This window comes from Callithrix jacchus, chromosome 1 (assembly GCF_049354715.1).
Source record: "Callithrix jacchus isolate 240 chromosome 1, calJac240_pri, whole genome shotgun sequence".
Taxonomy (NCBI): domain Eukaryota; kingdom Metazoa; phylum Chordata; class Mammalia; order Primates; family Cebidae; genus Callithrix; species Callithrix jacchus.
Window position 1 is genome coordinate 125666284 of NC_133502.1, and position 14119 is coordinate 125680402.

General features: G+C 38.4%; 1 protein-coding gene, 1 long non-coding RNA gene and 2 other non-coding genes across 24 annotated transcripts in view; 2 read left to right on the top strand and 2 right to left on the bottom strand.

Moving 5' to 3' along the window:
* LOC118154742 (uncharacterized) overlaps positions 1-6152 on the top strand; it is a 33684-nt gene extending 27532 nt beyond the window's left edge. Inside the window, exons 4-5 of the long non-coding RNA XR_013534452.1 lie at positions 2696-2802; positions 5330-6152. This is a non-coding gene — a long non-coding RNA (uncharacterized LOC118154742). The remainder of the gene's footprint in view (positions 1-2695; positions 2803-5329) is intronic.
* The window catches only part of LOC118154757 (HAUS augmin-like complex subunit 6), a 50712-nt gene that overhangs the window by 10366 nt on the left and 26227 nt on the right, over positions 1-14119 (bottom strand). For all 21 annotated transcript variants that reach the window (XR_013534399.1, XR_013534432.1, XR_013534391.1 and 18 more), the window contains 4 exons: positions 13581-13683; positions 7078-7159; positions 567-633; positions 56-241 (listed from right to left, as the gene is read on the bottom strand). Coding sequence is in view for 7 of the 21 variants with exons in the window: in XM_078369865.1 (XP_078225991.1) it covers positions 56-241; positions 567-633; positions 7078-7159; positions 13581-13683 (438 nt within the window). In the remaining 14 variants the exon portion in view is untranslated. The remainder of the gene's footprint in view (positions 1-55; positions 242-566; positions 634-7077; positions 7160-13580; positions 13684-14119) is intronic.
* Positions 717-851, bottom strand: LOC118148389 (small Cajal body-specific RNA 8). The gene has a single exon (XR_004735200.1).
* LOC118148259 (U6 spliceosomal RNA) lies at positions 10940-11041 on the top strand. Its single transcript, XR_004735019.3, has one exon. It is a non-coding gene; the product is annotated as a U6 spliceosomal RNA (small nuclear RNA).

A 14119-nucleotide genomic window follows, 5' to 3' on the forward strand; every position in this document is an offset into this window, starting at 1 on the left:
AGTGTGCCCATCCAATAACTGATATTTAAGTATATTCATTATAGTCTTTTCTCACCTCTTCTACCAGATGATCTTGCTCTTTTTTAAATGAATCACTTATTTTAGTTGGCAGAGAACCTCCAAATGCACTACTCTCTGTATTCTTTGCAATAGCTGATAATGGAGAATTTTCCACTTCAAATTCTGGTGTCTTCTTAGAAATTGCTTCGTTTTTTTCTTTGGGAGTTCTCATCTTTGTGTCCTGAAGAAGACAGATATGTAATGTTAAACCCTTAATGATCACGGCTGATCTTCAAGCTTTCTTCATTAGCAGTTCACTGGTTATCATGAACCTATAAAAGGTTGTTAATATTATTGTGAAATTGTATGTCACTGGCAGAATTAACTAATTCCAGTATTCCCACTTAGCAATAAGAAATGTATAAGTAGATACGGTACGGCACAAACTGTACAAATACTAGAAAATGTGAAAACAGAAATTAAATTTAACTGTGGTATCAACAAAATAAATAATATTTTATAATTTAGTATGGTCACAATTAATTGAGAATTATTTTAAAATATACCTTTTCAAGTAGTGTAACATTGTTCCTATCTGATGGCAAAACTGACTGCAACAAGAAAGAGGCAGGGCTAAAAGGAAAAAAGACAACAAATCCAAGTTATAAGGAGGAAGGAATTCCATTCCCTTTACGAGTCTGACTATTCTTAAAAAAAACTGTCTGCCCCGTATCTGTCCGTTACGATTTCACTCAATTCGTCCCGGTCATCAAAAGGCAGTTAGTTTATTCTAGGGAGGCATGGTGACAAGTAGAGCAGTATTTCAGCCTAATTTGTGTATCAGCCTCCCAGTTACAAAGACTTTACTTACCACATACTAAGTCAACAGTATTTTTATTTGAAAGGGTTAAATGACTTAATGTTAACACTCCAAAACTTGAACACAGGTTAAAAACAGATTCAATTAACTAGAATTGCATTATTACAATGTCACAGGGTCCAAATCACAGTTTCGTTGCAGCAAACTTTTTTTTTCTGAAATGGAGTTTTGCTCTTGTTGCCCAGGCTGGAGTGCAATGACGCAATCTCACCGCGCTACAAGCTCCGCCTCCTGGGTTCAAGCTATTCTCCTGCCTCAGCCTCCTGAGTAGCTAGGATTACAGACATGCACCACCAAGCCTGGCTAATTTTCTATTTTTAGTAGAGACAGGGTTTCTCCACATTGGCCAAGCTGGTCTCGAACTTCAGACCTCAGGTGGTACACCCGCCTGGGCCTCCCAAAGTGCTGGGATTACAGGCGTCAGCCACCATGCCCGGCCCAGCCAGAGACTTATTTTTAAGATTCTTTTGAAGCTTCATGTCCAAAATCATATGCTAAATTTTGCTCTATAGCAAATATGTTACACGTCACAGTAACATCATAAGGTTAGAGTTTTTGTTTGCCACACTGTATTTCTTAATCTTTTATATTCCCTTGCCCTGTTGGATAAATATTAAAACTTTATGCATCTTTTCATGCTAATTGTAAAATGTTATTAAATTTTAAAATCTTCAAAGAAATTGTAACTTTTTTACTTTGATCTTTAAAGACCTTTAAAATGCAAAAACCTAGCTTTTCTACTCTAGTTAATACAAGGGACAGGATTACCACCAAGACCACTTTCAACAGCATGTTGGTGCTTTCCTGTCTTCTTATAACTAGAAGTACAAAATTAATAATAGCATTACAAATATTTTATATCATAGTAAATATAATTTTCAGACTTTTTCAAACATACACTCTTAGAATCTTTGCCTATCCAAACCTAATTCAAAATCACTGCAATTGCTCAAGCTTCAACTTAGCATTAACAAGATATGATCCAGATATCAAAGGCAAAGGGTGATCATCTACTAGATTTTGCGGGAAATTTTACATGAAAATTATCAAAAAGCCCCCTGAAACAGAGCCAGCAATCTATGGACCAATGCCGCTAAGATGCCACCACTGCAAGAAGGTAAGGACAAAGCCCATGTCTTTCCCTAAGCCTATTCCCAGGGACTAACACAGTGGCTGGTAGTGCAATACATACATGTTAACTGTTTGATGGACTGATGGAATGGATGAGTAAATGCTACTTGAGAATGGGGTTCTTACAGGTGACAAGTGTTTCCATTTGAATGATTCTTGTGGAACCTTATAGCAGAGAACAATGAAAACATTCTATACCCTCCCCTCTCTCATTTCTGAACTGGTAATATGCTATTAAGCCCGTTAACATCACCATCTAAGACAACTTTAAAGCAGCCCTGGCTCAGTCTTTATACTTTATCCTTTTGCCATGCCAAGATTGAGGCCCATGAAATCCTAGCACTGTAACAAAACAGAAGAAAGGATAGTGATCACATTGCGGAAATTTATCCTAACGGAACAGCACAAAGTTAAAAAAAAAAAAAAGGGACATATCTTTTGTAGTAGTAAAAAAATTAAAATGAGAGGAAATTAAGTCTAAAAATAAATGCAGTGTTACAAAGCCATTATCAATGAAAATTGGCGAATGTTATCTAGACATACACACAGCCAAAAAAAAAAATCACAACTGTTTATATTATGTTAATGTTTTAAAATTTTGTACCTTAGAATTTTGCATTTTTAAATTTGTATTTAGATTGTATCCATGCTTTGATTACAGCTACTCTTTTTCTTTTGAGACAGATTCTCACTCTGTTGTCCAGGCTGGAGTGCAGTGGCGGGATCCCAGCTCACTGCAACCTCTGCTTCCTGGGTTCAATGGGTTCAAGCAATCCTCCTGCCTCAGCCTCGTGAGTAGCTAGGACTATAGGCACCCACCAGCACACTCGGCTAATTTTTGTAGTTTTAGTAGAAACAGGGTTTCGCCATGTTGGCCAGGCTGGTCTTGAACTCCTCACCTCAGGTGATCTGCCTGCTTCAGCATCCCAAAGTGCTGGGATTACAGGCGTGAGCCACCATGCTAAATATATATATGATGATATACAAGGCCTAGGTAAGAACTTGGGGAAAAAAAGGTTACAAGTGATTCCTTAGAAATTTTAACCGACTATTTCTCATCTTTATTTGCTATTGTTGTTATATCAATAATTAGGAGAATAATAAAAATAGGAACTATCAAAAGGAAAAGATGTGAGACTAGAATTCAATTTCTAACACAAACGATGTTTAGCTGATGTGTATGCAAGATCATACTGCCCTTCTTATCTTTGAAACATGGTACAGGAGAAAACATAGAAGTTAGATGTCTAGAACAACAGCGTTGTTACCATTAGAAATATTATGGAACACCCACAGACACACACACAAAGCCACTGCAAAGATAATGCTCAGAGTATACACCAAAGGCATCACCAATTGCTGAATTCTGGTTTTAAGTATAATGAAGCTTCCATGAGCTCACTCTGATTGGAACCAGAAATGAAAGCCAGGCACAGTGGCTCATATCTGAAATCCTAGCATTTTGGGAAGCTGACATGGGAGGATCACTTGAGCTCAGAAGTTTGAGACCAGCCTGGGCAACACAGAGAGACCTCATCTCTACAAAAAAAAAATTTTTTTTTTAATTAGCTGGGTGTGGAGGCGCATGCCTATACTCCTAGCTACTTGGGTAGCTAAGGCGGGAGGATCACTTGAACCCAGGAGGTCAAAGCTGCAATGAGTTGTGACTGCACCACTGTACTCCTGCCTGGGTGGCAGAGCAAGACCCCTCTCAAAAAAAAAAAAAAAAAAGGCCAGCAATGAGATTTATGGAAAAAACTACATATCTTTCGGTAACCGTGAATGACAACTGCATGTGATAGGGCCAGTAACACTGCCTAAAAACTACATTCTTTCCATGTTTTTTAACTGAAGAGTTATATTGATCATATCCACATATGAACTTCCCAGTTAACTACATGGTTACTGATATAAAATAGTGTAACTGCTGAACTACATGCAAAAAAGGTATTATTTTCTTTCATAAGTACAGTCCATCTGTGTTACATATTACTGATGGAACATTTAACTACATATACCTTTAACAGAAGAATTTTGAGCAGACTACTTCCACATCCCAGCAACTTAGCTTTTCATAGGCCTTCTGTTCTATTCCACTATCTAGCAATAATAATCTTTCGCATCCCATTAAGCACTGATCCCTCACCACCAGGCTTTCCCCTACCTCCTGTCAGTATCTCAAATCCATCATTAAAATAATCAGGAGCTTATAATAAAAGATCCAGGGGCTTTGAGGAAGACAGATGTAGAAACCTAAGTATATTTAATATAGCTTCTTTCTCCTATATTATGAGTTTCCTTTTGAACTACATTCTTAGGAGTGGCATTTCTGTCTCCTATAGAATTCTTTTGTTTGTTTGTTTGTTTGTTTGTTTGTTTGTTTGTTTGTTTGTTTGTTTTGAGATGGAGTCTTGCTCTGTTGCCAGGCTGGAGTGCAATGGCGCAATCTTGGCTCACTGCAACCTCCGCCTCCTGGGTTCAAGCGATTCTTCCGCCTCAGCCTCCCGAGTAGCTGGGACCACAGGCACTGGCCGCCACGCCTGGCTTATTTTTTGTATTTTTAGCAGAGACGGGGTTTCACCATGTTGGCCAGGATGGTCTCGATCTCCTGACCTCGTGATCCGCCCACCTCAGCCTCCCAAAGTGCTGGGATTATAGGCGTGAGCTACCACGCCTGGCCTCCTGTAGAATTCTGATAGTGTATCTTGGCACAAAATTCTTCAAAACAAATCATCTTTTTTTTTTTCTCAGATGGAGTTTCGCTCTTATTATCCAGGCAGGAGTGCAATGGTGCAGCCTCACCTCACTGCAACCTCCACCTCCCAGGTTCAAGCAATTCTCCTGTCTCAGCCTCCCAAGTAGCTGGGATTACAGGCATGCACCACCACACCAGCTAATTTTTTATATTTGTAGTAGAGACGGAGTTTCATCATGTTGGTCAGGCTGGTCTCGAACTCCTGACCTCAGGTGAGCCACCCACCTTGGCCTCCCAAAGTGCTGGGATTACATGCACGTACCCGGCCCTCCCTCCAAAAATAAGAATCTTAAGGTTTAATGGAGTTCAAAAATAAAATCTGCTATATGTATTAATCTAGTATCCCCATCAATATTTAGTCCAGCAAAATACCTTAAAAATACTTAATTTGCTCTCTCAAGGGAAAACAAACCAAAAACATAATTGAGTTTGGGAAGCAAACCATACCCTCACCCAGCCTGCCATAAAAGCAATTGTAATACGACTGTAAAATACATAGGCCAGTAACTTTACTGTCTCTTCAATACCAGGTCCTCACAGAAGATTTCATTATTTTTCTTTAGGAACTCAAAAACCTAACATCAAATCCAGATAAGACGAAAAACACGGTTCTTCCACAACTAGTCCTGACTGCTGTGAACTGGAAGATTACTGCAGAACTACCAATAACTCAATTTCACAAAAACAGTTTTGACTCTGGTTATAGTGTTACGGCTTATTAACTTACTAAGAGTATATAGAATGATGAGTGCTTCAATTCATTTAAAATTTAGGATTTTCTTTTATAATTTTCCTAAGTATTTTATTTTCATCTGTCTCTTATCTACTTAAGGAAGTAGGAATGAAAGACACCTATTTAGGTTGAGAAATAATTTTTAAAAAAAAGTTTGTGTTGGATTGCTACGTCATAATATTTAATTTCAATAAAGAATATGCTCCCCAATCAGATTACATACATAGAGTTCACAGATTTTTTTTTTTTTTTTGGCTTATATAATCTGTAATCTGTCCAAAATGGGATAATAGAGGAGAAAAAACAGGCAATAAAGAAAACAGGAATATTACTGAAAGAAGTTAGAACAAAGTTCAGTTTTTTCATATGTTAAATCTGGGGGTTACAGTAAATCAGAAATTCTCCAAATTCTTTTTAAGCATGGAATTCTTCTTATCAAATAGTTTACCAAACACCCCAATACATAATATATATAAAAGAGCAAGTTGCCCAGGCTAAAGTGGGAAAGGGCTGGACCAGACACAGGTTATGCTAGATTCATCCACAGCACAAAATGGCATTAAAGGATACAGCCTGAAAATTATCTGGACAAGATTACCTCAAAGGCCCCCAAACATTTTGACTTGTCAATAGAGTGGTTTCAAAAAAGTTCACACACATAAAAAGGCAAAAATGCCCAAACTTGCATTAGATAATTTCCAAATAATCCCCACGGAAACCCAATATTTAGACAAACAACAGAAGGGAAAAAAACTCCCATGTACCATAAATGTTGGACCTTTTCTGAAAATGTGGGTCTATGGTAGAAAACTACTGTCTGGCTAAAGGGCAAAATGAGCTTGGCGCAGTGGCTCACGTCTATAATCACAGAACTTTGGGAGGCCAAGTTGGGCAGATCACCTGAGATCGGGAGTTTGAGACCAGCCTGGCCAACGTGGTAAAACTCTGTCTCTACTAAAAATACAAAAATTAGCTGGGCATGGTGGCGGGCGCTTGTAATCCCAGCTACTTGGGAGGTAGCTTGAACCCAGGAGGAGAACTGCTTGAACCCAAGAGGCAGAAGTTGCAGTGAGCCAAGATTGCTCCATTGTACCCCAGCCTGGGCAGCAAGAGCAGGCTCCATCTTATTCATTCATTCATTCGCTCATAAATAAATAAACAAACCGGGCAAAAGTATGCATTATTCCAGAGTAAGGAAGTTTGAAAACTGGTTTAAGATGGAAATAAAATATAGGAAAAATATCAATATAAAAATCAAATGTGGGCCAGGCACAGGGGGTCATGACCATCATCCCAACACTTAGGGAGGCTGAAGCAGGAGGATCTCTTGAGGCCAAGAGTTAAAGACTAGCCTCTGCAACCTAGAAAGACCAAATCTTTTGTTTTTTCTTTTAGTACAGACAGGGTCTTGCTAGTCCTAGACCGGTCTAGAACTCCTGGACTCAAGCAATCTTCCTCCCTCAGCCTCCCAAAGTACTGGGATTATAGGAGTAAGCCACTACACCCAGTTTCAACTCTATTTTTTATAAAGTAAAAATTTTTTAAATGTTTAACAAAAGAAAATCAAATTTGTTTTACCTGTTGGCTAGATCATGTAGAGCTCCCATGGTATCGCTGTCTCCTCTACAACCATTTTCTTGATTATGTTGCTTATGTGTATCTAAAGAAATTGAAAAACTGATTACTCTTTATGTTTGTACAGTGTAATATTCAAGTATCTCTTGAAATTCTAGAACAACTTCTATATAGAAGAAAACAAAAAAATCAAAATAATATGCACAATAATAGGAAAAGATAGTTTTCTATTGATAAGTGTAAAGTGATTAGCAGAAAAGTAACAAGACAATATCTAGCTTTTATAAAAGAAATGATGGCTAATACTAAAACAAGTTTCTCAAAGAGTAAGAACCCTTAATTCCCCAGCGTTACATGCTTTATGTTTATATACAAAGATCATGCGATTATAAAAAAAACCAGCAAGGCCAAAAAGTCACAGTCTTAGAATATTTCAGTGCACATTTATGCTATCAGTCAACCCATATATTTATTCTTCAATCTATGACTGAATAACTGAATAACTACATGCTACTACCATACTAATGATGGGAAAGAAATAAAAGATGGAGACCGTGCCTCCAAAGAGTCAGTCTTGGAAAAGATAGTGATGAGTCAAGTGTTATGCTGTACATGTACAGTACTATGACAGAAGTATACACAGAATTTAACGAGGCAGAGGAGAGACATCCAGCCCAGACTGAGGATGGGAAGAAGGCCTGAAGGTACTGAAAGAATGACGTACAAGTTGCTATGCTGCAGCACAGGGTATTTCCAGTGGAAGCATGCTGGGAAGTAAGATTGGTGGAGAAAGCCATGGCTGGATTACAGAAGATCTGACAGTCCAAGGGCGCAACCTTTTTCAACATGTTACCTTCTGAAAGGCTTTCCCCATTTTTATATGTCCAAAGTGAAACAGAAGCCACAATGAAACAAGATGACACCATAAAAAACAGGCAGTTATAGAAAAGAAGTAAGTAAGGCTTACAGAGGTAAAAAGTATGTGCCTATGACTAGTAACTACTAAACAGGCCAAAAAGCAGATTAAACATAACTGAAAGATAATCAGTGAGTTATAAGAGAGATCTAAAGAAGAAGCCATGAGATACAAAAAAATTATAAATATAAATGAGAAGTTAAAAGAAATGAAAGACAGAAGTCAGTCCCAACAATAGGAGTTTCAGAAGTAAAGGATCGAAAGAATAAGAGACAAAGTAATATTATAAAAGACATTGGTGAATAAGTTTCTAAAATTGAAGAAAGATAAGAGATTTCAGAATAAATAAGCACACACAAACCACAAATAGGCAAATTCTTTTTTCTCTTTTTTTTTTTTTTTTTTTCGTGAGACAGGGTCTTGCTTTGTCACCCAGGCTGAGTGCAGTGGCAAAATGATGGCTCACTGCAGCCTCAACTTCCTGGGCTCAAGCCATCCTCCCACCTCAGCCTCCCAAGTAAATGGGACCACAGGTTTGTGACACCACGCCCAGCTAATTTTTTGTATTTTTTTGTAGAGTTAGGATCTTACTATATTGCCCAGGTTGGTCTCCCAGGCTCAAGCAATCCTTCTGCCTCAGCCTCCCAAAGTATTGGGATTACAGGCATAAGCAACCATGCCCAGTCAAAGAAAAACCTTAAAAGCAACCAGAAATCAAAAATTAACTAACGACAAATGGGCTGAGCCCGGTGGCTCATGCCTGTAATCCCAGCACTTTCAGAGGCCAAGGCAGGCAGATCACATGAGGTCAGGAGTTTGAAACCAGCCTTGCCAATGTGGCAAAACTCCATCTTAACTAAAAATATATAAATTAGCCAGGCATCATGGCACACACCTGTAATCCCAGCTACTTGGAAGCCTGAAGTAGAGGAAGCGTTTGAATCCAGTAGGCAGAGGTTGCAGTGAGCAGAGATTGTGCTCTTGCACTCCAGCCTGGGCAACAATAGCAAAACTCCCTCTCAAAAAAAAAAAATTACTAATGGGCCGGGCGCAGTGGTTTGGAAGGCCAAGACGGGCAGATCACTTGAGGTCAGCAGTTCAAGAACAGGCTGATCAATGTGGTAAAGCCCCATCTCTATTAAAAATACAAAAATTTGCAGGGTGTGGTGGCGCATGCCTGGAATCCCAGCTACACACTAAGCTCAGGCAGAATTGTTTGAACCAGGGAGGCAAAGGTTGTAGAGAGCTGAGATCACACCATTACACTCCAACGTGGGTGACAGACACTCACTCTGTCTGAAAAAAAAAAAAAAACATACACCTAACTACAAATGAATGACAATTAGACCAACAGCAAATAGCCTCAGAAACAACAAAAAACAATGAAATCATATCATCGAAGTCCAAAAGAGAAATAAGTGTCAACCTAGAATTCTATATCCAACCAAACTATCACTCAAAAATGAGTGAAAATGGAGACATTTTCACAGAAAGACTGAGAATTTTACTATTCAGAGTCCAAGAATTAAGTATATGCTTTGAGATACGCTTCTCAAAAGGAGAAAAACAAAATAATAGACCAAAAAAGTCATTAATCATGTTGGTCAATTTAAACAAAGTAAACAGTAAGAACAATTTCTATCAATGTCATTCAAAAAAAGAAGAGGCATTATTCTAGAATAAAAGTTACTAAGAGAATAAAACAATCACAAGTAATGAACTAACCTTCCTTGGATACTGGTTTGAAAAATACAAACATTAACAAGGGACCTTTTGGAATATTGTAAGAAAACTTTCATTTATAAATTTTAAAAAAGAGAAAGAAAAATGATATGTATAGTTTATAAGCCTATATATGTAATAAAATTATTTTATAAACATAATTAGAACAAAGATTATATTCAGAATAGTGAAATCAGTAAGGAAGTTGAAGAAAGGTGGATATCCAAGGATTAACTACATATGTACATTTTTTAAAAATCTAAGGTGAAGATTGTAAAACTTTGCCAAGAAGTGGTGTTTAATAAACAAGTATGTATATTATTCTCTGTACTTCTCAATATGCTAAAATATAATTTTCTAAAACATTTTTAATCTTTTTTTTTTTTTTTTTTTTTTTTGAGATGGAGTTTTGCTCTTGTTGCCCAGGCTGGAGTGCAGTGGCACGATCTTGGCTCACTACAACCTCCGCCTCCCAGGTTCAAGCAATTCTCTTGCCTCAGCCTCCCAAGTAGGTGGGATTACAGGCATGCACCACCATGCCTGGCTAATTTTATATTTTTAGTAGAGATGGGGTTTCACCATGTTGGACAGGCTGGTTTCGAACTCCTGACCTCAAGTGATCCGGCCGCCTCGACCTCCCAAAGTGCTGGGATTCCAGGCAGGAGCCACCACACCCGGCCTTAAAAACATTTTTAAAGTAAATTACAATGCAGTATGTAAGGTATAGGAAGGCAGAAAAGGTTGTTTTACCACAAAAAAATATAAAATAATGTTTAAGCACCCCAACTCAGACCAAGGTTCTACACTAGGAAAGAAAAAAGGACTCCCAAGAGTATAACTTCTGACTGGACTTCCTAAACAGACACATTTTCCCTCAGTATAAAAGTAAGTAGACAAACCTCCAAATGGACATGAGAATTTCATGGATTCACAGTGGTAAACTAAGCTGGGCAAGAGTGCGAAAGCCCTTTTTCAGCTGAAACAAAAACCTAAAAAACACATGCCAAGAGCTCTGTTGACTAGTGGATCTAAAAAGAGAGAGAGAGAGAAATAATAACTCAAAAATAAAATAAAAACAAAAATAAAAACAAAACGAAGACCTATCAGAAGAATTCTATCATAATTAAGGACTGTCCAAAGCTACCATGGAACCAGAATGCTCTATCTGAAGCTCTTCGTTTATCAAACCAGGCAGCCTTTCTTTATTTTTTTTAAAAAGTCTCTTGTGCTCACTTCAGCTGTACCTATACTAAAATTGGAACAATACAGAGAAGATTAGCATGGCCCCTGAGCATGGATAACACTAATTTTTAATTTAAAAAAATTTTTAAGTTAAAATTTAAGAAAAAGAGAGAGAGATAGGGTCTCACTCTTGCCCAGGCAGGAGCGTTGTGCAGTGGAGCAGTCATAGCTCCCTGCAGCCTTGAACTCCTGGGCTCAAATGATCCTCCCACCTCAGCCTCCTGAAAAGCTAGGACTAAAGGCACATACCACCATGCCTCACTAATTTTTATATTTTTGTAGAAAGTGGGTCTCACTATGTTGTCCAGGCCGGTCTCGAACTCCTGGGCTTAAGCAATCTTCCAGCCTCAGGTTCCCAAAGTGCTGGAATTATAGGTTTAAGTCACAATGCCCAGCCCCATGCAGACTTTTTTCTATGTTGACTCTTCTGGTTGTACCTAAACTGAGCCTTGCTCTCTGGTCTACATTCTTTTCCAACCAGTGTACTCCCCAAATATACCTGACTCTCAAACCAATTACCTATCCCAGTGATTAAGCCCTGTGCTAACTGCTGTCATGATCTTTCGCCTGACTGAACTATAGCCTACAACTATTACCTCCTCCAATTTATCTATATAATTTTTCATTCATTCATTCCTTCAATTAACTATCCTCCATTTACTGAACCTAATTAAAATGTCTTGTACACAAGTACTATGCAACTGAGCAAAATGAATATTAAATATTGTGGAAATTATTTTAGGTGTGATAACAGTATGGTAGTTATTTAGGAAAATATACTTATTTTTATGAAAATGTACACTGAAACACTTTGAGTGAGGTGTCACAGTATCTAGAACTTACTTGGTTTAGCATATACACACATACAAACACACATAAAGCAAATATGGTCAATGTTAATTGTTGAAACGGGGGTAGATATTCGGGTTAATTATTGTACTATTCTTTCATGTTAAAAAAAAATGGTGAGCTTCTACAAAACACCTGTACAGATATTTATAGCAGCATTACTCGTAACAGCCAAGAGGTGAAAACAACCCAAATGTTCATCAATAGATGATCGGATAAACGAAATGTGCTAGAGGCATACAATGGCATGTATTGATAAAAAGGAATGCAATACTGACTGATATGTGCTACGACTTAGATGAACTTTGACAACATTATGCTAAGTGAAAGAAGCCAGTCACAAAGTCTATATGTTATATGATTCCATCCATATGAAAATCCAGACAGGGAACTCTAGAGACAGAAAATATCTTCATAATTGCTTTGAACGGGAGAAGAGAAGAGGGATTTAGGGGTGATAACTAAAGGGTAAGAGCTTTCTTTTCGAGGTGATGAAAATGTTTACAATTGTGTTGATGGTTGCACATTATTTGTGAATTTAGCAAAAACCAAGAAAACTGTACATTTTTAATAGGTGAATTATATCTGAACAAATACGATTTTAAAAAATTGGAGGAGGATACATGCTACAAGATGTGTAAAACTTGAAAATACTGTACATGTGGCGCCTCATGCCTATAATCCCAGCACTTTGGAAGGCCAAGAAAGGAAGATTGCTTGAAATCAGTTTGAGAAAACATTGTGCAAAATTAAAAACAGTGTAAGTGAAAGAAGCCAGAAACAAAAGGCCTCATATTGTATGACTTCATTTATATGAAATACCCAGAACGGGCAAATCCAGAGATAAGTATTTTACTCAGCCAGGCACGGTGGCTCACACCTGGAATCCCAGCATTTTGGGAGGCCGAGGCAGGCAGATCATTTGAGGTCAGGAGCTCAAGACCAGCCTGGCCAACACGGTGAAACCCTGTCTCTACTAAAAAGACAAAAAAAAATTAACCTGGCATAGTGGTATATGCCTGTAATCCCAGCTACTCGGAAGACTGAGGCAAGGGAATTGCTTGAAACCGAGGCAGAGGTTGCAGTAAACCGAGACTGTGCCATTGTACTCCAGCCTGGGCGACAGAGCAAGACTCCATCTCAAAAAAGAAAAAAAAAACAAAAAACAAAAAACAAGTACATTACCGGCTGCCAGGGACTAGAGGGAAAATGAAACTGACTGTTTAATGGGTTAGGGGGTTTTCTTTGAGATGATGAAAATAATCTGGGGGCTGAGCTCAATGGCTCATGCCTGTAATCCCAGCACTGTGGAAGGCTGAGACAGGTCAACCATTTGAGCCCAGGAGTTCGAGACCAACCTGGGCAACATGGCAAAATCCCATCTCTACAAACACACACACAAATTAGCTGGGACACACCTACAATCCCAGCTACATGAGAGGCTGAGCGAGGAGGATCACCTGAGTCTGGGGTGCTCAAGGCTACAGTGAGCTATGATTGTGCCACTGTGCTCCAGCTTGGGCAAGAGTGAGACCCTGTCTCAAAAACAAAAAAGAAAAAGTTCTGGAACCAGATAGTGATAATGACTGCACAACACTGTAAATATACTAAATGCCACTGAGTTATATACTTTGCAATAACTGAAATAGTGAATTTTATGTTACATGCATTTCACCAAAATAAAAAAATGGAGAAAAAAAGACAGACTATAAATATTATCATAACGGGAAAGAATAACAAGATGGAGGTTTAAAAGAGAAAAAGATAAATAACCAACCTGGAAGTGAAGCAGGATACTGACAAAGAACACTCTTTGCATACACTTCTTCTGAGGCAGGATCAAATGAAAGGGGAGACATTGGTGGTAAAAGATCTACAGACTTAAAACAGAAATTCACAATTTTGAAGTAAACATATTTGCTAACTACAATAACAATGCTGAGTTAATCTATAAATAGATCATTTTCTCCCTAAGATAGATGGAATTACCAAGCATAGATCAGATAACTTTATTTATTTATTTATCTTAGAGATAGGTTCTTACTCCCTCATCCAGTCTAGAGTGCAGTGGTATTATCATAGCTCACTGAAGCCTCAATCTCCTGAGCTTCAGCAATCCTCTCACCTCAGCCTCTCGAGTAGCTAGGCCTACAGGGACACACCATAACACCCAGTTTTGGGGGGTTTTTTTGGGTAGAGTTGGGGTCTCACTATGTTGCCCAGGCTGGTCTCCAATTCCTGGCCTCAAATGATCCTCCTGCCTCAGCTTCCCAAAACAGAGATTACATGTGTGAGCCACCACACCCAGCCCTGTAA